At 42.8% G+C, this 24,823-nt stretch overlaps 1 protein-coding gene across 1 annotated transcript in view; it reads right to left on the minus strand.

Annotated features, from left to right (window-relative positions):
* Positions 1-24,823, minus strand: part of GALNT10 (polypeptide N-acetylgalactosaminyltransferase 10) — an 81,364-nt gene that overhangs the window by 10,057 nt on the left and 46,484 nt on the right. Inside the window, exons 5-8 of the mRNA XM_015641989.3 lie at positions 12,549-12,734; positions 10,851-11,034; positions 9,826-9,943; positions 1,690-1,797 (exon numbers count right to left, since the gene is read on the minus strand). Of these exons, the coding sequence (XP_015497475.1) occupies positions 1,690-1,797; positions 9,826-9,943; positions 10,851-11,034; positions 12,549-12,734 (596 nt within the window). The remainder of the gene's footprint in view (positions 1-1,689; positions 1,798-9,825; positions 9,944-10,850; positions 11,035-12,548; positions 12,735-24,823) is intronic.

Genomic DNA, 24,823 nt, shown 5'->3' on the forward strand with positions numbered 1-24,823 from the left:
AGCATTCAGAGCAGCTCGCATGTTTTTGCTCAGAAAGGATTTTCATTCACATCCACTCTTTCTCTCCAGCTTCAGGACAAAGATTATTTTTATTACTCTGTAGTTCCAAGGGACTTTTAGAAAGATATTTTCAGTTGAGGTCAAAACAGAATCCTGGCACTTGGCCATTATATCTAGTTCCTTGTGGCTAAGAAAAACAACATTAATCAAAAGTTGTTTTTTTTCCTTTTTTTCTGTAAGGAAACTAGTCAGAACATGATGCTGGTAAATACCACTGGACATTCAAAGGTCTCTGACAAAAAGCTGCTTTCTTAAATCCTTCTTATTGCATCTTTTATATCCATCTAGGAAGGGGATTTGCAGTACTCCCTTCTGAAAAGCTCCAGTTCACAATACTCTTTCTTAGCACTATTTTTCCATTTCCTTGGGTAAAACTCTGAGATACCTCAGGAATACTGAGCTTTCAGGTGATGACCCTTCAGAACAGAAGCAAAGGGTTTTACCTCGTGGCAGCAGCACATTTCATGTATTACTATAAAGCTTAATTCCCTGTGCACCTCCAAGACAGCAACAAACACCACCCACTCAACACAACCTGCCTGTCACAGTGCCCTTGAGAGTGCTGGACCTTGGGCTGTTCTCTGGCAACATCAGGCACACTCTTGGTGCCCCTCAGTAATGTGCCATGTGCAGTTGGGACTCCTTGAGCTGCTCAGTCCAACAGTGAACACTTACTACCAGAAAAGTTAGGAAGAGTGAGCAGTGTGCTGATCCTGCCCCAAATGCAGCGTGCACTCAACAGGAGCAGGTGTTTACCTCAAGATGTCTGTTAACATGCCAAGAAACAGCCTTTCCTACTTCTCTGCCATCTCCTTCCAGCACTGTGGGAGTCCAGAAGAGCCAAATAGTGAATCAAAAGAAATACAGCTCCCTCCTGATGGCACAGACAGAAGAGTGCTGTTGTTCTGACAGGTCATTGCTGGGCTAAGGAATAAATCCAAATCTATAACTGGGATGATGCCACTAACCTGGGAAGCATTGTAAAGCTGTGCAAGCCTTAAGATTTCAGAACAGCAGGGCACCTCTCTGAGGTTTTTAGTTTTGCAGCCTTCCTGCTCCTAGGATGTTTTTCTCCCACCAGAGGGCAATACAATCCCTCCTCAATTTAAAAATTAGCTAGAGAAACCCAGTGCAGGATAGACAAAATCTCTTTCTTCTTTGGGCTACACTAGATTAAGTAATAAGATGGCACGGAACATTCCATTGTGGAAAATTACAGCTTGCCCATTCAGTGGTCTGTGATGCTTGAAGTTGAGAGGTCTTTCAATCACCAAAACCAATCACCACGCTGAAGCCTGCTGCTCTTGGAAAGCACAGCTATAAAACGACTGAAGTATTATACAAATAAAGCCATATCTTGTTTTTATAGCCAGCGCCTGATCACAAAGTCCCTGCCCAGCACCCAGCAGTGGCTGATGTCTGGAGCATGGCAGCTGTTCACACACACATCTGCAGCTCTCTCCCTTTATGCTACACATCCAGCACTGCAAAACTGCTCAACTCACACTGAACAAGTGCAAATTACAGACAAGAGCCCCTACATTTGTCTCCCATTGTGGGATGAGAGTAGACAACAGCATGGCCACGTTGCAGTCAGACTGTTGTCGTGGGAATGTCACTGCCACTTACTCTTGCCAGGCTGACTCCTGTGGGAACCTTGTATGGAACATATTTCCTGTAGATATGACCAACTCTAGAGCAAGGGATGTCCTCCATGCGACCCCCACACATCCATACCTGTGGAACAGCGGAGAAACACGTTCAATCTTGGCTTAATGGAGGAAAATGAAAAAGAAAAGACTTCCAAGGAATAAAAAAAACTTAACCCAGATTTTTACATTAAAGTACAGTCTTCCCAAATCCCCTCCCTGCCTTAGTCCCAAATCCTGTAACAACCCGCTTAGAGCCATGCAGCAAGCTTTGATTTAGCACAAGTGTTCTCAAGCCTTCTATACAGAAAAGAACAGGGAAAAAAATCCAAGCACTGAGAAAACAGCACACACCTTGCTTTAAACTGATATATGTTATTACAGCAACAGTAACCACAATAGTTAAACTGGGCTGCCATAAAAAGCCCTGGGTGTAGGTTGTGTAACGAGGCTGTAAAAGGGAGGCCATCTCCCTAGTACAGGTGGTCATGTGTTATGCAAAAGGCTCCAGGGAATTCATGAGCCTGTTCCAGTGCCAGAAATCAGAAGAAACTGCTACTTTTTCCCGTGGTTATCACTGCTCTTTTATGGTTTCATTGCTGACATTCATTCATTGCTTTTGCAGCCTTACAATTAAGTGGAAATTTCTGCCTGGTGAACACAAATAGCTTTAAAAAAAGCCCTCAGGAAGTCACTAGAACACACTGCTAGTTGGAGATGACTACCTTGATGGTTGGTTAATGTCTAGAATGGGCTCAAAAACTTCCTTGCCCATCTGGGGGAATTTCATTTTGTGCCAGCACTCTGCAGCAACTTTTTTATTCTTTATTTAAAACATGGATGTAGTAATTTTGTCCAAGTGAAACAAAAGGAGGCATTTTCTAAACCAGTCAATCTACCTCATTAGGTTTAAGAAATATTTCTGTGCTTCACAGAAATATCCAATCAATACTTAAATACCCTTTAGAATGCCAAGCAAATGACTTTCTGAATTCCTGAAGCAAGGCACTGCCTTTGCCCTTCTGTTTGTCCCCGGATCCCATGGGAGCGCCCCAAAGGCCATGGATTTTGGGCAGGCTGGTGCAGTGCTCTTGATCTCCCATTCACTGGGGCTAATTTGAGCCACCACAGTTCACTGTACAATGAGCTTAGTCAACAGCTTCACACATAGCAGGCAATTCCATTAATATTCTACAGCGATGATATTAAATACTTAGCTCGGAAGAGAAATATTTGGCCAAGGCTGCTGCATAATTATTAGCTCTGACACTAAAGTCCTCTGGAGTTTCAGCTCTGTCTGCTGGCCCTAATAATTACAGTCATTTGCTGACTGTGTATAACTTAATGGAGGTTGGTTATTCTCATTTAGAGAAATATTTTTCACAGGCAACTTTCTAAAGTTCAAGGTACTTAATTACATTTCGTTATGGTGAGAGAGACAAGAAGAAAGTTGACAAACACTCCTATAGAATTTCATTCCTTTTGTCCCTTTTGTGTCCTGAGAGGCTGGTGCAGAAGAGATGAAAAAGCAACTACTTAGCTTCTGTGAAGTTTCTTATGGAATTAGCAATACTTTTTATTCTGCAGTGACTGTGCTTTTGGCTGCAGAGGGCCAGAGCATGATTTCGCTGCTGGGAAATTAACAGGCTGAGAAAACAAGCATTTGGGCATGGTTTGTGTTTCTAAGAAGGCTGTAAGGGCTGCAACAGATCTGGGAACCACAAAAACCTGCAGGAGCAGCAGCAGAAGCCCCGAGCTCAGTTGCAGAGACAGACACAACAACCTGCACTACTCTGCACTGCACCCTGCAGTGAGAAGCCTGAGAGGTTCACAGCAGCTGCAATTTAGTGTAACACAAGCCTGGCTGCAAACACCAGCCTGTTTTCCTTGCTGCCTACCCAGAGGATGCTGCCCCATCTCTAAGGAAAGGCTTTCAGCCAGGCCACCACAATTACCCTTCTCTGGAGCATGATGTCCCTGTGTAAGCTGAGCAGCAGAGCCCTGCAGTCAGTCCAGCTGGAGAGGAGAGAGCTGTCCCTGTGCTGCAGAGCTGGAAAGGCAGCAGGAGTGGGAAGCTGGACAGAACTGATGGGCCAGGAGCTTGAAGCTGGTACAAGACTCCAGGCATAGAAGACAACATTACACAAACATATGCAGTGTGATCAGAGAAGCTGCTTAATTGAGCTGCTTAATAAGTAAAACCTAACATCAGTTTGACTTGCTCTTTTCTTGATCATGCTTTAAAATATTTACTTCCAAACTATGCTGCAATGTAGGCAATGGAAAGCTTCCTAATCCCTACCAGCAGAGGTAGGGACCTTTCAAGGCACTCTGCCACCTCTGTGCCTTTTTAACGTTGCCTTATGCTGCAAGTGACAGTGTGGCACCCGCAGTACAAATCTAATTTTAAAGGCATGCTTTCCATTCATTCGTTGCTGCTTTGATTTATTTTATTAGTGAGCTGCTTTGTGTGGTGACAGAACTCATTACAACCTCCATAAAGACAATTACCAGTCCTTATCTATACAACTGGAAGAACGGGGAGAGGGAAAGAGCGTGATATGCATTGGTAAAACACAGCTAACAAAAGCATTAGAAAGCCAGAGCTAAAGGTCAGAGAATCTCATCCAGGGGTCTGTCAAAGAGTAAATGCAAGGGAAGCAAACCCAAAATAGCTGTGTGCTAGCTGAGGGAATGCTTCCACTCAGTTACTGATATTTGGTTGTTTTTAAACAAGAGTACAGTTCCCAGCACGACACACCAGAACGTACACTGCTAAAAATACCGTGCTGTCAGACAGCTGGAACGGTGCTGGGCTGTGGGGCAGCTCCTCATGCCTTCCCTGCAACACTGACTGTCCTTTACTGTCTTCTCCTTCAGCCACAGGAGCCAGTTTCTTCTAGGTGTTTTACAGCTCGTGCCTCACTCCTCAGTGACGTGACAGAAAACGTCAGAGCCTGAACTTGCAGCTGATTTCAAACAGCCATTTATGCCGTAAGAACAAGAATTAAAGCTGGTCAGGCAGACAGTGCTTCTTACAATAATCTAATCAGATCTCATCAAGAGAGAACAGGAAATTTCTCTTCTTCCTCAGGCACAATTTTGCCAATCTTCATTTTGGGCTTGGAATCCAGCAGCTGACAGATCTGCTAGAATGAAGAGAAAACCTGGCTACACTGAGGTCAACAGGCACACTGAGCAGATTTAGCTAAGGCCACAATCTCACCCTAATAATAAAAAACTACACAAGGGAAATAAAATAACACTGGTGATATTGCTTCCATCTTCCCAGCGACCTGGAGAGCTGTAACTCCATATTCATAAAGCGACTCCAGAGCCTTTGATTCAGTCAGTATGCTGTGAAAGCAGCAGATAATATGCCACCTATTCTCTACATGGGAATGTTACGCTGATCCAATTCCCTTTCTGCAATTTCAGAAAACAATGTCAGGTAAGACAGCTGAACCTCTCCTCTCAAACACACAATACAATGCTGCAGTTGGTGTGTGAACACAAATTATCTGGGTATACAAGGTTTATGGTTTCCAAAGACTGCACCATGATGAGCCAATGCTTCCCAAGAGAGGGAAAAAACACAGAGGATAGTTAAGCCTTGAAAATAAAGCTGCTTCTGCAGGACACAATGGAAATGAAGACCATGGGATGGATCAACAGAGAGCAGCTGGCTGGTTGTGTAAGCACACACTGAAAGGTGGGAAGGAAAGGACACAGAGGGTAAGTCATGGGGGTTCTCTGCATAACAAAGTAGGTGAGAGGATGAAAGCAAGGCAAATAACTCAGGAAAACTGTAATCCTCTATACTGGAAGCATCAGCTGTTCCTGCTGCTGGGACTTGGTGTTTCCTGAGAGATTAAGGTAGCCCGTGAGTCTCTGGGATCTGTGTGTGCACAGCACCTTCTCACACACCACACACCAGTACAGCCCCTCCTCACTGTCTGGAGCATTTGAGAGTGATGACAGCACTTTCTAATAATCACATTTCAGGGAGTGGAGGGGAGCACTTCCCTGCTGCTGCTTGGTGGGAGGCTGCTCAGGAACCTGAACCAAGAAGAGGGTGAACAGAGGCAAAAAATTCAAGTCAATGGTCTGAAACTGATCTGTGCATCACCAGATAGGAAGGGAGAAAGAAGCTACCCTGTACTGCAGCTGAGAGCCTTAGAATTAAGCAGCATGTGCTGGCTAAAAAAAAAAAAACCACAAAAAAAGCAGCAGAATGCCCAGCCTGTTCCAGTGTGGGCAAACGTGAGCTGCTGGAAAGTGGAGTATGTGCCTGGAATAAGCAGTGCAGGCTCACAATCAGCACTAACTTCAGCAACACAAGTAGAAATGCTGTCAGAAGGGATCCCTTGGCAGCTGCACCCGAGCTACACACCTGCCAGAGCCCAGCAGCAAAATGGGAATCTGAAACATGCTGCTGGCATGGGACAAGGGAGAGGCAGGCATTAGACATGTGAACAGAAGCTGTGCAGCACTGGGATTTGCTGGAAAACATGTAACATGTTTTATGCTGTGGAAATCAGAAGCAGTCCATGCTGACAGTTTGGGGAAAATTTGGAAAAATGCAATGACCTACAATCACCAGGCTCTTTTCCTGTTGCTGAAGCAAGAACTGAAGACCACAAGTACTGACCGGTTCTTTTGTCTCCCTTCTAATTGTTCTTTTCAGGGCAACTATCAATTTGGCTTGTTTGCACTGAGCCTTTGCATTTTAGGAAGGCTTTACAATCCCCAAATTACAAGGCAAATGTTTCTAAAACTGAAATGATTTATCACCTAGAGAGGGACATTCTGGAGTCTCATTCTTTGCTCTTCAGTACAGTGTGCAATTAAAGGACTGAAAACCACACCACTCAGATCTGAGATACAAAGTACATCTATATTTATGCCTACACTAGTCAGAGACATCCCTTTTTACTCTTCTGTTTCCCCATAACCAAAAAAAATCAGAGACTATGTATTTATGGAAGAGAGGCGTGAAGCAGTTTAGTGGAGATTTATGTAAGCCAAACAGAATGAAGCCACAAAAATACTGGAAAAGAGGCAACACCATCTCAAATAAAACTGATGCAGATAAGTGCTGTACAAAGTAGCACTTGCTGAAGGGAACAGTTTAAATGCTTCACACATACTTCTCCAAACTAAATGCATTTATGTCCAAAAAAAACGAAGCAGTTACGTAGGCAGCTATTACATTGTGTTTAGAAGAGGAAAGGTCCATTATAACTTTGGGTAAAGAACTGGGTTTTGTTCACACAATCAGGAAGATAAAAAAGACCAAGAAAAACTGTAAGAGAGGAGAGGTAAGGAGATGACTCCGAAAGAGTGACTCCAAAGAACCCCACCTCAGCCTGCTGAACACAGGAGCCACGAGGCAGCAGAAAAAGGTGACAAACACCCTGCAGAGAATGCTGTGAGTGCTTGTTTACCCTTTTTCCAAATTACAAGAATACACTTCAAGGTCAGCACCTGATGATTTGCCTGTAGCTACCACTGGAGATTGTGATGTGTCTGTTGTGTCTGGGTGACCTGACCAGGATCACCCTGAGCTGCAGCAGTGCTGGCTGTGAGATGCAGAGCTCTGGATACACACAGGTCAAGAGAAGGAAGCAGTGCCTGTTTTCTGCTTGAATATGGAATGGATACATCAACTCCTTCATTTCTAAACTAGAAATTTCTGTTTTAAGGGATTGCTAAGGCACAGAAAATGACAAACCAGAAGTTAAGGTTAGAAAGTTCACCTCAATTTTTTTTGTCCCTCCTACATAAAATGTTTCCTAATGATGTTTGATGCATATGTTTCATACAAAGTGAAAGGCTTCACGTGGAAAGAGTTTGATCCACCCTCTAGCTAAATGTTTTCTGAGGTGCTAAACATTGATGCTTTCTGTGTTGGCTTGCTTGAAAATTTCTGCTCAGAAGGAAGCAGAGCCAGCTGATAACAGAAATAGGTATGATTTCCAAAAACAAGGGCAAGAGGCTCCTAAATAAACTTGTTTATTTCCAGTCTCTCGGCAACAGAGCTCTGTATTTTAAAATAAAGACAAAACCAGCAAGGCACAGTCCATAAATGGCAAAAAAAAGAATATGCTTAAGGAAAAAAAAAATTCCAAAGCACAAAGTAACCCCTCAAGAAGCCCTGTACGCCTGGTGAGGCTCGAGGAGGCCAGATCAATGCAATGGATCAGAGGACAGCAGTACAGAAGAGTACCTGCACCTACAACAACCAGGGACAGCAACAGATTCTTTGATAAAACTGGGCTGTAAATCTGGCATGCTTAGAATCTGAATTCCCATGAGATAAATAATGTGAAAATGGGTACCCCATGCCTAAAGCCAGAGCTTTAAATTATTTGATAGTGCACCTTTAACTACAAAATCTCAGTCTGCTTCTAAAGGTAAAAACGTAGCTCTAAGCTCACCAGGAAATGCCATAGCTTCATAAATTCTATGAACAAACCTTCTATTCTTGCAATTCCAGCAGAATTATTAAATCTATCAGCCACAGATGAATGTATCAATTTATCTTAATTTCTGAAAATACACTGAGCCTCTTTCAGTGGAAACTTCATTTTTCTGTTGCACAATGAAAGAAAAAAGGGGGTCTTTGCAGAGATTAATTAAAGCAAATTTATCCCTCCATAAATTACCATCTCTGGACTGAAATAAAACACAGCGTGTTTCAGAGGGGATAAGCAAACAGATGAATGAAGCAGTCTTATTTCCTGCAGATCAAGCAGTGTGACTGTCTGCTGTGGCACTGGAGACAAAAGGCTTGCCCAGCTACTGTCATCACTCTTGGAAACCAGCATTTTCAGAGAGGAAGAGGCTGAATGCTGCCCCTCCTGCAGAGAATGAGCGCCTTACACAATTTCACTACACGCAACACAAAGATGAAATGGCTCTAAGCACAATGACAGCCCCAAAGAGGGTGCCCTCGTCCCTCCCTTCCTGACACTGTTACAGAGGACAAGGGACATCCAAGATGACTTATGGGTTCTGGTGAGGAAAGGATGGAAGCAAAGGCTGTCTCAAAATCAATGTCTTTTCTCCCACTGTTTGCTGTCCAGTAGCACACGGGGTGTGTATGGCAGCGTGGCTTGTTGAGGATTGATATCCTCTGAACTGCACAGAGGCATGGAGGTTCAGGCATCTGTTTTGTAAGAGATCAGCCATGACAGAATTGCCAAACTGTGTCCTACATCCCTGCTATCCTCTAGCCTTGTGCCAAGGTCAGCTATCTTAGCTCAGTGGCATCCAGACACCTGTAAAATTAAATATTCAACCTCTGAAAGAAACCTCAAAAGGAGTTTAATGTAGACATCTTTACTCAGTTTGATCCAGGCTATGGGAAGGAATCCCCCCACTGAAGACTGGCCACTTGCCTTCAGGGGTTTGGGACATTCTCGTGGGTTTCCCAAACTGGATTTCGCAGTGCCATATTCCAACCTAACACAGGTACCAGCAGTCTTGGTGGGTTACAGTGACTTGTTACTCTCTGTAAGCATTTTTGGTCAGTTGGCTAACTCTCAAAGGCCTCCACTGACCAGCTCAATCAGTGAGTAGCAGAACTGTCCCCAGGCCAGGCAGATAATAATCCAAAATCACTGCCAGCAACAGTAATGACTCCAGTTGTTGAAGATTTCTTCCCGGGTAAGTAATAGCTTGAGTTCCTCACAGCCAGGGGTCAGCTGGATTGACTACAGACAAAGTTGTTCTCCTCTCTGAGAACTCAAGCTGGAACTGGAATCTTCCTGCCCTCAAGGAGGAGAATATTTCACCATCTTTCCAGGGTGAGCACTGAGCAGCCCCAGAGGCAGAGAGCTCCAGAGCAGCTGACTTACCCCTGCTGGGAAGAGCGCACACATCGGAGCTGTGGCCACAGAACAGGGCACCCCAGCTCACCCTGCTCCAAAACTGGCCCTCACAAGTCACTGCTCACATCAGTGCTGATTCTTCTGTGCACTCTTACTACTCCCAACTCTTTCACCTTCAGTCACACGCAACAGTAAGGACAAGACAGATCATTCACATTCTGCGCCTCAGAACAAATTCTTACTTTTCAAAACAAAAGGAATTTCCAGAGAACATGGCTCACCTTAAAGGATATTTCATACTGCTCTCCTCCCCATATCTCCAGACCTGCATCATACCCTCCCAGCTCCCAGAACCACTTTCTATCGACTGCAAACAGTCCTCCAGCCATTACAGGAGACCTTAAGGAAAAACCAGACTCCATATTACAAACATATTCAAAGATACAGATCTCTAGCTAAACATTTAAAAAACAAAGCAAGATTTGACAAATATTCTTTTCACCACCCAGCATACCCAGTGCCTTTACAGCCACATCAGCACCGCAAATAGTTGTTTTGGTGTTATCTCCTGATTTCCCACTTGCAAACGAGGAGGACCAGACCAGGCTCCCTTCAGAACCTGCCAATGCCTCTCCTCCAAGCAGGCAGGAGTTGATCATTAAGTGCAGGACACCACCTCGGGCCCAAGGGACCTGTATGCTTCACACGTGGTGCTCTGCTTCTGTTGTAGGATTGAGTCTTTGAGTTTGACCTCAAAAAGCGTTTTGTTGGTTTTTCTTTTTTTTTTTTTTCCTTTAAACACTGCAGAGTACAAACACAGCAGAACTGTCTCAATGTTGGCAAGCACAGCAACAGCAGAGCACAACTTGATCACAGATTTACTTCTGCAGTGCACTGTAATAATCAAAATTGCTGTAATTATGCTCCTAGGTTTTCTTCTTCCCCCACCTGGGAATGACACATAACCCACCATTGGTCTGTTGGTTTTGGCAGAGCATTAGAGATACTAAGTTATGTTTGAAAGATCTCAGTAATAAATGACCACATTAATTGTTACACATTAGAGTTTTCAATGAAATGTTAACTTCTGCAGGAAATAATGTGGCAAAAAACAGCAATGAAAAGGAGAGGCTTCACAGCTACTATACAATGCATTTCTTTTAAACCAGCAAAGCAAACAGCTGCCAAAAAAGCAAGTAGCTTAACACCAGCTTCTGGCTTTTGCTGTGCTGAGGTGTAAACCAACCCTGCAGCAGGGTGTTATTTCATTAGCTGGCTCTTAGCACTCTGCATTTCCGTAACTTACTCAAAGGGATCACTGGGATCAGGTTTCTGTAACTCAGGAGGAATAGGGATCCTCTTGTAATACATCTCCCAGTCAAAGGCCCCTCGCATTGCATCTCCAGCCTGAGTCTCGTATCCAAAGTGGTCGTGATCAATAACATCAATCATTGGGCAAACGATAGTCTTGCGGTTTCGGGCAATGCGATCTGAAGATTGGAGAAATATGTTAGAAAACCTGCACCAGCCAGTTCCTTTGACCATGAAATTACAAAAAAAGAGCATCAAAATATGAAGTTGTCCTAGAATGACAGAGCTTTCTTCCTGCTCCTTCTCTTGTGAGCAGATGCTTGAATTTATATCAATTTATCTGCTACTTCTGCAATCCCTGAGAAAAACACCAGGCACCCATCACCCAGAAGCACAATGGGAAGACACAGCCACACTACCACAGAGAACTGACTGCCAGGCTAAAACCAGACTTCTTGTACTCTGTGAGTACAAATCCTCATTTCCACAAGTGACCAGGATATGAACCCCTTCTGTGCAGATCCAAATCCAGGGAATAACCCACTGCACTACCCAGCTCTAACTGCCACACCAGAACCTGGCAGGAAGCGTTTCAGACTAATAGCATAAGTGCTCTCAGCAGGGTCAAGAAATGCAAGTGTTACATCCTCCCCTTCAACCTTTTCTTCCAACCAAATAATACAACACAGGATAAATTCCTGCATAAACATCTGGAATTTCTTAAATTCTTTATTACTGAGATGGCCTCTTGTTGGAAGTTAGCTCTCAGAGTAGAGGCGATAAAATGATGTTTCAGCTTCCAAAACACATCTCAGAGAAATCCTTTCTGTGCTTTAAAAAAATCAAAGCATCCTCTTCGTGTTCTCATTTAAATGGCATTGGAGCTAATTCTGTCCTCCCTCCCTGGGGCTCGTAAAGCTGCAAATGTTTCAAACTACTGCCAGATATAAACTGTAGTGAAAGCAACAGGATAAACCATCCATCAATCCTGGCGGAAAATCTGACTCTTTTCTTAAAGCTCCGCTTGGCTGTTGTTGCCACAGCCTATTTGAGCAAGTCACACCTCAGAGAGCTCTGACAGGTCACTGGCAGCAGGGCTGGGAAGGAGTTTGGTACCGGCTGGAGGCAGACAGGTACCAGAACCAGACGGCACTGTCCCTTCAATTAGTCATCCTTGGAGAGAACTGACACCTCCTCAAAGATGGATTGCTGCCTTGGGAAAGGGTGCCCATGTTCTACAAATACACACCAGCAGCTCTCATTCACAAGAAGTGTTTTTCACAGCCTTGCAGACTATGAAGTTAAATATAGTTATACAGGAGATAAAACCCTTAAAAGCTACTCAAAAACTGTATCTGAAGATCTTTTCTGTATCATAAAGCCATTCCTCTCTGCAAGCTGTTGCATGACCATGTGATAGTTTACTCTTCTAGCAAGCTGTAAATTATTTAAGATTTCATTTAATGAGGAAACAGAAGAATATGATTTCTGCTCTTTAATTAACAAAAGCATATGACAGGGTTACTGCACAGTGCAGGACTCCAGAACAGAAAAAAAATCTCATACTAAACACTACAAGTTGCCAACAATTCACTCGAGTCCTGTGGTTGCTTTGCTCTCTCTTTTATATTTCACCTCTTTTATCCACTTACAGCATGAGGGGAAAGCAGCCATTCCAACAACCCCCACTCACCTAAGAGAGGTGGCAGCCAGTTGACATTGGCCTCGCAGTGGGAATCCAGGAAGGTGATGACGTCCCCGATGGCCACCGAGGCTCCCAGCATGCGAGTCCTGATCAGCCCTTCCCTCTTCTTGGTGCGCAGGATCCGCACGTTCGGGAACTGCGCCATGTAATCCTCCAGGCGTTTCTTCAGGTGTTCTGGATGAAAAGGAGACATCTGGACACTGGAACAAACAATTGCTTAAAAATGCTGTTCTAGCTTCACCAGAAGGAGAGGTCTTTGGAAGTATGGCCTCGACAGGTAACAAATGCAGTGACAGGAAAAAGGAAGTAAAAATTACTTCTTTTGAAGGTCTAAAAAAAACTGCCTAAGCAAGGCTTCTGAAGATGTTCCAAAACTTAAGAAGCAATTAAACAGAGGAGAAAAAAAAAAAAAAAAAAAAGAGTATAGGATGAGAAAGAAAGCAACAGAGGAAGAGCAAAAAGAATAAAAAGACAGCTGTCAGACCCTGAGTCAGGATTCTTGGACACTTGTGGAAAACCACTGAAACTTAGAAAATACACAAGGGAATTCATTTTCAGAAGTAAACCACACTCAGGACATTTAAGTTGTGTGTGGTTTCTTCAAAACACACAACATAACAATCCACTCATGCATAAATAAAAACCAGGAAAAAGCCTAGTCAGACACCCATCCAAGCTGCAAGGGAGGCACAGCCACAGCGTGTATGGGGATGGCTTCCTTAAATGCTTATCAGAGATTTGCATTTAAATATGGAAATATTTACACTACTGAACATGGACTGGTGCCACATCTGAATTAACACAGGCAGTGGCAGTCACCATGATTAACAAGAACTCAAACAGGAGAGCTGCAGAGAAAGATCACTGAGTGATCAAAACAATGGACAGCTTGTTCCAAAGTGGAGATAAAAAGTTTAGTCTGCATAACGAGAGAGGGGAACACAGCTGTCTTTACATCAAAGAGTGAAGCAAGCAAAGAAAAACCTAAAAATAGGCTGAGCTGATGCTGGTCTCATCACTAATGGGTTGATCTTTTAGGCATCTGAAGTTTTGACAGCAAAGCCCATTCAGAGGGTGCCAGGGATTGTTCATTAATGCCCCACTGCAGCCAGTAATGGATGCAGGAAAGAAGCCTCACCAGACAAAACTTAGTATGTTACATCTAAGCAGGCAACTCTTAAAATCTCACACAACAAACTTGACTAGAGGCAATCACTGCAATACAAATACCCTCACAGGGTTATTTGCCTTCTGTAGGGAACACATCCTCTCCACTCTGTACAGCACATCTTCCACAGCTTCCAAAGGAGGCATGAAAGGCAGGGGCTGGAAAAGCCAACAGCAGGAAAGTGTCCCTGAACAGGGCACCAGGGAGGCTGGGCAATGGAACAGCTCACTGAAAAGAGCAAAGGAGTGAATAAACTTAACCTAGTTATGAGCTCTCAGCCTTGTGTTGACCTGGCAACTGTGAGAACGGTCAGAAGCCCTGTGGTAGCGCACATTCTGTGCCTGCTCTTTGAAGCAGCCATCATGTGCCTTCCTTCAAACATCACCCAAATACACCTCCTGGCTTTTGAGGTATTCCCAGCAAGCTCTTTGCCCTGTTCAAAGCTTTGTTTAACATTCCCCAGGATTTTTTTTTTTTTCACAGATCCATTTTAGTGTTTTGCCTGACAAGTGCAATTGTCCCACAATATCTACACAGGTTTCCCTCTCAAAAGAGCCCTTAGGACTTCTTGATGTCTAGTGTGCTTTTCCCTCATCCTTTTCAGGTCTCTTCTGAATAGATCCTCTCAAGCAACAAGAAATTTTGTCCACTCAATTACAGATTTTTCAAATAAGGGCCTTCCACAGAGACTAGACATATTATTAGTGTAGCTGCCTTCCTCCTGAGGCAGTGGGTAGACTTAAAACGAGAAGAGGAAAGAAAAAAAAAAAAAAGAAAGAAAAGAAAAGCTCCCACTGTTTAACATCAGAGCTCATCCCTTGCCATTGTTAGCTTGTCACAAAAGATTGTTTCATCGCAGAGAACAAACAATCCTCACTTCAAGCAGAAATCAGCTACGCCCAAACCAGGATGCAGACTTTACTAAATGTACCCAAGACAAGATAAACATGAGAGTAGCTGCTGGTGCTCGTTATAATAATGGAGGGAACAGTCAAACACTCTTGGTGTGATTTCCCTAACAACAGCCAGAGATTGATAATAGCAGAAGACACTTGGAAGATCAGACTACACAATACATTATCCAAGCCAAACCTATAAAGCTCTGGAAAGTCTTAAAAAATCCAAGGCTCCAAACCAATGGAAAATATAAAGAGACTTTCTTCAGCTCTTTATTTTGATTACAATGAGAAAATGAGACTGTGAAAGATACCAGAGGTTTGTCTACCACCTGTGTGTTGGTCATTTCCATTTCAGCATCACTTGCCTTTCTGAACTGTTCTGGTTTGTGGTGCAATTTCATCTGTGGTGACACCTGGTGCAGCTGAAGTGACTCCTCCAGCCTGCTACCAAGCCCTGCAATGTCCTGGGGTCTCACACACACCCAGAAGGTGAACACAGAGTCACTGCACTCGGCTCTATCAGTTGTGATGATGATGATGGCTGCTCTGCTACACAGACTGAGGACAGGGTGATTTGTACCTATTGATGAACAAGCAGCTAAAAATGGAGATTGGAGTTTTCTCAGGCAAGTACTCTGCAAAGAGCCAGCAGAGTCTAATCCACTGACTTCTCACTGCATTCCCAAAAGCTGGGTTTGATTCCACAGCACTTCTTTACTACATTTCCACAGTAAGAAACTACCAAAGCATTCCATGCTTGCAGTGAGGAGCCTGTTGTTTGCTGCACTGGTCAAGTGCCTCACACATCAGGAATCATGTCCCTGATGGCTGGGAGAACAAGGAAAAGCTGCAGGTGCTCCAGCAGCACCTGTGTGCTCACACTGCTGCAGGGATCAGAGGGATGATGCTCAGGTAAGCTGCTCCTCCCAACTGCTGCAGAAAAATCCATGTTTGGTCACTGCATCTTGTAAGATTAGGACTTCTCTATCATGAACTGCAAGTGGGCAGAGTTTATTGCATCTGCTTCGCCTAACTGAAGAGTCACAGACTTCTGAGCAACCTCACAATATACAAAACACAGTAAAATGTGGTTTTCAAAGAGATTTTGTATTTACCTATCCTTGTGCTTTCCTTGCCACACAGCCTGGCTTCTATGCACCCATTTAGAAAATAGTTATTTAATTCTATTTCAAATATTGTCCCAATTAAGCCAAATTTTGCTTTTAAAAGAAAATGAAAAAAACCCCAAAAAGTGCCATTAACTGCTACAAAATTTAATGAAGCTTTAAAGAAAATATATTATGGAATCTTGTCACACTGAGTAATTTTTATTACAAGGGCAGTTTTTTTAAATGAAAGTTGTTAGGTGAACTGGATGGATTCCAATGGCTGTGCCTATGCTGGGCAAAGTAACACAGTCCAAAAATAGAAATGAGAGTAAGATTATCTGCAGATTAAAAACTATTCTGGTAGTTTGCTAAAACACTTTGCAATAAAGTTGATGTACAGTGTATACATTAACAGTACCAGTCAAAAACTGCCGCTTTCTTTACTTTGAACTGTAAATAAAGCTGACAGAGAAGCTTTAACAGGCAGCCTGCTTTACAAAAGCAGCCCTAAACTTGCCAAAATAAGGCATTTTTTTTCCCCCTAGGTCAAATTTCTATGGTGGTCTTACTGTATTTCTTCCTACTGGCCTCAGATCCCTCTAATCTGGTGACCACTTGTAGCATGGCAAGGACTTTCCCAAATTGAAATTCCTCATATCCAGCTGACTTTTCATTCCAACATTGCCACCTGAAGAGGCACCTAAGAAATTCAAAAACAAGTGTAAGTAGAAGCTGGAGGAAGACAGAAGAGTCCAAGGAGGTTTTTTTTAAATAGCTTATGGTCCCTGTAACAGCTCTGCAGTATTTGGCAAGGAAGGGATTTGCCATATAAAAAAAGAAAAAAACCAACAAATTTAAAATATCAGCCATGACTTGAAACTATTAAAGTGATTCATGTCCTGAGAAAGAACTATGAGTGAAACACTTCTGTCCTGCCAGTGCAACATTTCACAGTTCATATGATACCATCAGCTTTGGTTTCTGAATTTTACACTGTACAGCACATCTGCAGCTCCAGTGCCTTTGCCATATGTGTATCATCAACCCAATCCAGCACTGGACAAGGAACAGCACTGCAGAAATCAGGAACATTCCCAGACACCTTCCCACGTTACTCAGCTGCCACTGGTAACACCAAAGGTCCCTCTGTCCTACAGGATTCTGGCACCTGCTGAGCTGTTTTGCTTGAGTTTACACTCAGAAGCTTGAAGATGTGGAGATGGGAGAGCCACTGCACTCTGAAAACCCAAGGAACCTCCTCTTCCCACTGAAGGGCACAGGAGGACAGGACTGGAGGATCTGCAGAATTCCATTTTAGGCAGAAAAGAGCCATTTCTCTTCTCTGCAGGTTATTTTGGCTGCTTTCCAGCACCAAAGCCTGGAGTGCCAGCATGCATCTAGCATTTGTTTACAGGTTACCCCAGCCTGCCATCCCTACCCTCCCACACACAGACATGCTTGCTGAAGATTACAAACTAATCCATTCATTTTTACTTGGATACTTGGCCCTAATGTGCTGTTTAACAATTTAATAACGAATTATACTTCTTCCTGAATCCATCATAATGTGCAAGCCAGGCCTCCCTGAAATAGAAGATTCTAAATCATTGAAATTAACTTCTTTCCCTGTTTTGGTGCAGATGAGTAATCCTTTGAAACAGGAAAATGTGCTGTTATCCAAACAGGCAGCACTTGCACTAGTTTTAATTTTCTTTCAATGTTTTCACACTCTGATCACTGAAGTTCGTTGGGAGGATAATAAATTGATTTAACAAATTGCACTATGAGCACCAGCCTCAGTAATAGAAAACTGATTAGGCTGATCACAGCTTTCCAAGCTGAATCTTCTTACAAAGAGGAAAAGGCCTGAGAAGGGAGAGAATTAATATTTGTTGCTTCACTGATTACAGTTCTGGGGTGGACTCCAAAAGGGAAGGGGGCCCAGTTCCCACTGCCCATTCTGCATCAGTGTTGGGTCTCAGCACAACTTTGAAAACAAAATATTGTCAGGGGAAAGGGTTTCTGTGCATGGGACAATAGCTAAATGTGTACCACCCCACACAATAACATAGCATGGTTTGGACTTCAACAGAGATTTAAAGGCTTTGCTGAAAACCTTACTGGTCTTGTTCTCTTTCTAAATGATTTCAAACCAAGCTTCTGTTTCAGGTACAGTGAAGTGCACAGAAGTGGAAGAATGGAGCCCAAACCATAAGCCAGATTGTGAGTTAGTGGGGAAAAGACCAGTGGTGTGAGCCTGTGCTGTGATAAACTCAGGTACATCAACTTCTGCTGTCCTGCCTGTGCCATCAGTCCATCCCTCAGTTTGCAAAGGGAACTTTCTCAGTGCTTCCTCTTCCCTACAGGAATCCTATCCCAACAGGATATCCTTATATCAGGTATCCTTCAGGAGACACTAGCACTCAGTGCAGAGACAAAGGTGTGATTTTAAAATGGGAAAATTCACACTTACTGGCATTAGTATATAAATACACCCTGACCCCAAGGAAAGGTAGTAGGCTGCATTTCCAAGCAGGGAAATACACAGGGAGTGTTCATCTTACTGACAGCACAACCTCTCAATCTCTCAGCAAAGTTTAATTTGTAAAGGAGTCTATTCCAACTGCTGCTTTCTGAGGGAATCCAGAAAAATCCATTTACTTATCTTTCCCTCATGCTGTAAAGGTTTAAACACCTTTTGTTCCTTGGGAGCAGTGCAGCCAACCTGTGGTGTATACATCATTTTGTAATTCCCACACACTGACCTCCTGGCCAACCCACAAGACCAGTTTTTCCCCCCTCTACCAGAACCCATCTCTCCCAGGGGAAACAGTCAAGTCATTCTCATTAGTTCACTCTTCTCCCTTCCCCTTTCATTACATATGTATCAAGATTAAAGCACCCTCTTAGGTTTTTCCATCTTCTGTTGACTACATCTCATCTAAAGAGGGTATTTGTGACTCTCAGTCGTTTCCTGTTGATTGCTTTTAACCTCAGAGCTGCTGTGCTGGCACACACACACTGGAGAGATGCAGGTTTTGGCCTACACAGCCTCTGTGGCTGCAAAACAGGGGTGAATTCCTTGCAGTACACTTAATATTCAGCTCAAGTTTGATGTAGCCATGGTGACTGGTAAGGAAGGGCATTACTGTCCCAAATACTGCCTTCAACCCAATGAATCATCTTAAGGCCACATCAGTAGCTTTGACTGTCCAGTTATTTAATCAAAGGAATACCTGCACTCTAAAAATCTTTAATTGCCTTGAACCTACACCATCAACTGCTTTCTGGGCACTGGAGAGACAAGCAAAAACATCTGACAAGTTTGTTCCAAAGCCTCCTGTGTGCCCAGGGAGGGTGTCAGGATACAGCCACTGCTGCCAGTGACATTCTGCACAGTGTATTGTGACATGAACCTAAAGCCTACAACCAACAGCAAGGCAAAGCTTGCCATCATTTGAAGAGATGCAGGCAGATGAAGTGTTAAGTAAGTTCTTACTGAAAGAACTTACTTACATTTTGGAATGTATCAAAGCTGCGAGATTAAAGCCTTAAAAGTCACTGAGTTTTGCTGGGGAAAAAAAGAAAAGAAGATGCCAAAACAAACCAGTCCTCGGAGAGCTGGCTTTGTACATGAATAGTGCTGATAGAGGCAAAGAACTTCTTGGCCTGAAAGTATTTGCTCTGTACAAATCATCAAAAAAGGAAATATTCCAGAAAGAGCACAAGGATTGACAGAGAAATCTGCTCCAGACTTTTGTCTTGTTAGAGAAGAGTCCGCTAGGCCTGAGATGTAACTCACTTGAAAGTGCCTTTGATTTGGTAGGAATGCACCCCTTCAGATCCCACAGGCTCTGATCTCAAGTGTCTAAGTGAGGAAGAACAACTATGAAGCCTAAAATTAATAGCAGAGAAGTACAAAGTTTTTGCTCTGGGGTTGCAACCAAACTGGAATATTGGAAAACTAACTGATAATCTTTGTCCTACAATGATGCTTAAACATTAAGAACCATGAATGACAAAGCAGAAGGTTTATCCTGTAGCCTGTGTGTCAGAGAACAGAAAACAATGTATTAGGCAAATAAAAAATTAGCAATACTGCTGCAGGGAGAACACACTCAATTGACTTGCAGTAACAAACTCTGCCATGCCAGAAGTATAATTTACCAACTCACACTTTACTCTTCTAGACCTCTTCACCATCAGTTCCCAGCACTCTGGTTTACTTTACTCACAATGCAGTTATCAGAGTAAGCAGTGACATCTGCTAGAAAGATCAATAAATCTATTAAATCCTGAAGCACAAATCCAGGCCTGTTCACAGCTGTACTGATATCAAAACTAAGCCATCTTGTGGGCAATACCATTCTCAAGTAACACATTAATTTTATCTGGAAGACAGAGGACAGGGCAGGACTGACACCTGCCTTTAAAATCTGCTTTAAAATTCCCCCTGCTCAGCACAGTTAAACTCCTGTGCTCCATCAGTGCATCCCTGCTGTGGCTAACAGACTACAGTGGTCCCCAGGAACTGATGCTACACTGAGAGAATTGTGTGGCATTTCTCTACTGAGAAAATCCAACTGCAATTAAAACTAGAAAAGGAATGTGGTTTGGTTTATCCACTTTTATTTTTTTCAGTTGAAGCAGCATTTAGCTTCCAATTTTCTCAAAGTGAAGAAGTTTCCACCTTTATCAAAGTCCCTGTGTGGAACAGCTGCTTTGTTAATACCACTCCAAATGCAGGTTTAAATAGCAGAAACTATGATTACCAGTAATAGATATCATACATGGGCAGAGGGTGTTTGAATCACATTTCTAATTAACTTCTATAGAGAAGCAGCTGTAAAGCATTAAAATGCTGATTTGCACTGCAGCTGGCAGATATCTAGATTTTTGACTCCTAGCAGATGAGGACATGTACTTCAAGGTGAGGAGAATAAAATTAAGCTGTTTTCCTGCAAAGTTTCTCTAACAGAAGCTACATGTGTAGGGTTTCTTAGTAGCAAGCAATGCACTGAGATTTACTTAATGAGCTGTAATGGAAACTCTGCTCAATTATTTATTTTTTTTAAACTTTAGACTGCCAGACATCCTTCACTACACAATAATTAGCTGAGAAAGAGGTCACAGTAAACTCGACCTTCTAAGGCCACCTCATCTCCTTTCTAGAAGAATCTTTCAGCCACAGCAACTGATCTTAGAGAAATAAATACAAGATGATTGTTAAGTTAATCCAGGCTGTCACAAACAAAGCTGTAGTAAACAACTACAATAGGCCCTCATGCCTCTTAAAACACTAGAGAATAAACTTTTAATGCTCCCCAGCCATTGCCTAATGAACAGTGCAGGTTTTTAGGCATCCCTTTATGAAGGGAGTACATGAGTACAGACATTAAAGGCACATTAAAAATGAATACTCAAAAAAGGGAAAACATAAAATTGAATCTCATCCCCATCTCACTCTGATCCAAAGCAGACTGTCACTCTTATCTAAAGTATCCCACACCCACAAGACACTGTTAGAAATGGAGAATAACAAATTACTCTCCTCTCAGTAGCAAAAATGGGACATCTGCACCACCTTTTATTGTATTGCTCCCTTTGGGAAAGGGTGCTGGTGAGTGCACAAATTCACTCCTACACCCATGTCCCTGCTCTGCTGTGCTACCTGGGTGTCATCCTGCAGCTTGGGACAGAAATTTCACATCTCTCCACCCAGAAGAACCAACTTTCTTCCACTCACACAAAGGGAGATCTGTCTCACTGACTGTTACTTCAAGGACATTTTTATGTGTCTAAACAGACCTGAGATGGTCTGCAATGAATTCCAACAAGGAAAAAAATCCTCTTTATTGTGTGACTTAATTTACAAAAATAATCTTTTTATCAGTTGTTTGGGACAGTATTTACCACAACTTCTATGACAGACCTGAAAGCAACACTTTAAAAAAGGTTGTGGAAAAGCACAGTTGGCCCAAAAGAGCTTGGCTTTGTCTTCTTTTCTCCACACTTTATGGTAAAAAGCTTTAAGATAAACATATTGATAATTCAGCAAGAAAGTCTGTCATCACTTTGTCCCTAGCACAGTCACTCCATTTTCTGAGATGTACTATCCAGATGCACTTTAGTGCATTTAAGAGAAAAAAAAAATTACTTTTACAGTGCATGTGCCTAAAGATAAAAAGATAATCTCTTTAGCTGCATAAATCCTTTACTGTTCCATTTAAAGATCAAAAAGAATTCAAGTATTAAACCTTTTTCTATTTCAGATACTAAGAACATGATTTCTTTCAATTAAGGCCTGGCAGATGTGGTTAATGGAACAGAGCTGTATTTGCTATATACCTGCTGCTGCACCAAATGACACATTAATCACCCCTTGCCTTCTCCCTCACTACATTACTTTGTGACTTCTGCCCTCCAGACCAAATTATGCTGCTCATGGTTCAGCCAAGTTACCTCACTCTCATTTGGTTTTCCATTCAGATTATCCTGTACCTCCAGAATTACCTGTACTGCAATATAAAGAGAGGTTTAAAATGTCACAGGGATTTATTTATTGAGGGAAAAAGCAGGATTTGGTTGTGTCTCTCCTCTGATTTGGGAAGAGTGTGTAAATATCCAGGGCAACTCCAGGGTGGGGCCATGGCAGTGGTGCATGAGGGGAGAGGGCAAACAATGCTGGTGAAAACCCAGGGCTGAGGTGACACTGCTTGGGGAAAACACTCCTAGGACTCCTCTGTAAAAAGGTTTAAAGCCCCTTGTTGCCTTTCCAAGATGAGCAGTGGCCACACACACTCTCCAGGTTCACGGTGCCTCCCAGACACCAAAGAGCAGCTCCAAGTCTGACTGCACAAAGTCCTGCTGAACACACACAGCTAAGGAAAAAGGGAGTGAAAATGGGGAAGAAATAAAAAATAAATTAAATAGTTGAACATATAAATAGAATAGACTCCTTAAAAAAAGTTTTCACAAATTAAAATGAGGTTCAAGGTAACAGGGTAATCTTGGAAGATGAAGCTGAAATCCAAAATCTCCATAATGACCACCCAAGGGAAAATGAGTTCCCATACACATTCCTCAGAACAAAATTGTCTCCTTGAAATCCACTGCAGCCAAGGATGTATTTACACAGCCTCCTGGATAGCCACTCCCTAAACCAGACTGTATTTAATGTAAAAGCCAGAAGGTTGACTTTACAAATGCCATTGTCATATTGGGTCAAATATATTCAAATACTTGGGCTGAAAGCTGCTGTTACCTCCCAGTGGCAGGTGCAGATTCTGCCTGGTTACTCTGAGAAGGATGCTCAGCTTTCACATCTTGCCACTCTATGGACATGCAACACCATAAGGCAGAGGGCCCAGCTGGGTTAACACTTCCAGAACAATCCTGATGTTTGGAGACTGCAGTATTTTCAGTGCTGCCACATCCAGCTTGATTATTGTACCAACACAGTGCTTTGCATGTAACTCATGCTTTGGAGATGACTGATGCTGCAGCTCTCTTCCTCAACAAGGGACAGCATTTGTTCTAAAACACTGTCATTTATACCAAAGTAATCTTAAAAACAAGTAAGAACAGGCTGTCACTCAATATGCAAATAATTGAATGCTGAAACGTGAGTTTTATGTGAAATTCAAGCACTTAGCCACAATCACTGATTTCTGTCAAGCTCAGACATAAAATAAGATAAACCCTGTGTGGTGTGTACCCTTTCCTCTGTGCACACAGCCAGCCCCAAGTACACCACAAGATGATTCCTTTAAATGACATTCAGCAATTAAGTCACAGCCTCTTGCACACAGGAAGCTTCAAATGTCTTGAATAATTTTTGAATTTCCATTGCTGCAAAGGGTGTAAAAGGTAAAAATCCTACCCTGTCTGACATTAAGGGAAAGGCTGAAAACTCCATGATATCAGTTTGTCCCAGAAGTACATAAATGCAAACAATTAGTTTGTTTTAGAGGTATTCTTTTACAGGTGTTTCCTAGATAAGTTATAAGAGCTCTGCAGAAAAGCACCTGGGAGTCCTTGGGCACAAACTGAAGCACAGGAAATGCTGTTTAAGCAGAAGGTATTTTTTTAATTACTTTTTTTAAACTAGGTCACTGACAGAAAGACTGAACAGCAGAACAGGTTCCCCAGAGACATTATGGAGTCTCCATCCTTGGAGACTTTCAAAAATTGAATGAATAAGATCTGGAGAAACCTGCTGTAGCTGAGCAGAGGAGTTGGGTTAGATGATCTCCAGATGTCCTTTCCAAACTCAACTACTTTTGACTCTGCACCTGTTCCAGTCTCACCTGCACCTGTAAGAGACCTCTCTTCCAAAACAAAGGAGTTTGCCTTCTGCCTTTCCCCAGGAGTATTTGATGTTCCACTGCTCTGCTGGGCTACCAAATATGCAGGTGAAGAAGGTTCTGACAAGCATCCAGCAAAGGGATGTGCCATCCTCTGCTTCTCCAGCTGAGGGCTGATCATTTATTACTGAGAGAGAGGACAGCTTTACATCTGTTCATACAGACACAGAGACAGCTTTTACAGCAGAGGTGTCCACAAGCTACAAGAATTAGGTGGAGACCAACAATTTATTTTGTACAAGACAGACACTAGAGCTGAACAGCTCCATTTCTCACTGCTGCAATTCAGGTTGAAGGCCCAGGGACTGAAGCAGACCCTGAAGAACCATGAACTGCCTGCCTGTTACCTCCTGCCAGCTACCAATAACAAAATGCCATCAGAGCTGATAGAAGAACCTGTGGTGTTACAAACTGACCTGCAATTCCACTTCAGTTCTCCTCCTCCCATTTCTATGGTAGAATAGAACCAAATTCCCACTCAGCAGCATGGTAATTAGATATTCACAAAGCAAACAAATTTCACATGACAGTCACCAGGAGACATATACATGGAAAAAACATTTTAGTTTACTTAGGGCCATTCTGGTAACAACAGGCTTGGAGGGATGCAATTAGTACCCTGCAAGCCAGCATATGAAAAGGTGTAATTTAACCATTCAGACCTAAAGAATAGCTATAGAAATTAAAACTGAAGCCACAAATCCACCCAGGACTGCCACAG

Source organism: Parus major, chromosome 13, assembly GCF_001522545.3.
Source record: "Parus major isolate Abel chromosome 13, Parus_major1.1, whole genome shotgun sequence".
NCBI lineage: Eukaryota > Metazoa > Chordata > Aves > Passeriformes > Paridae > Parus > Parus major.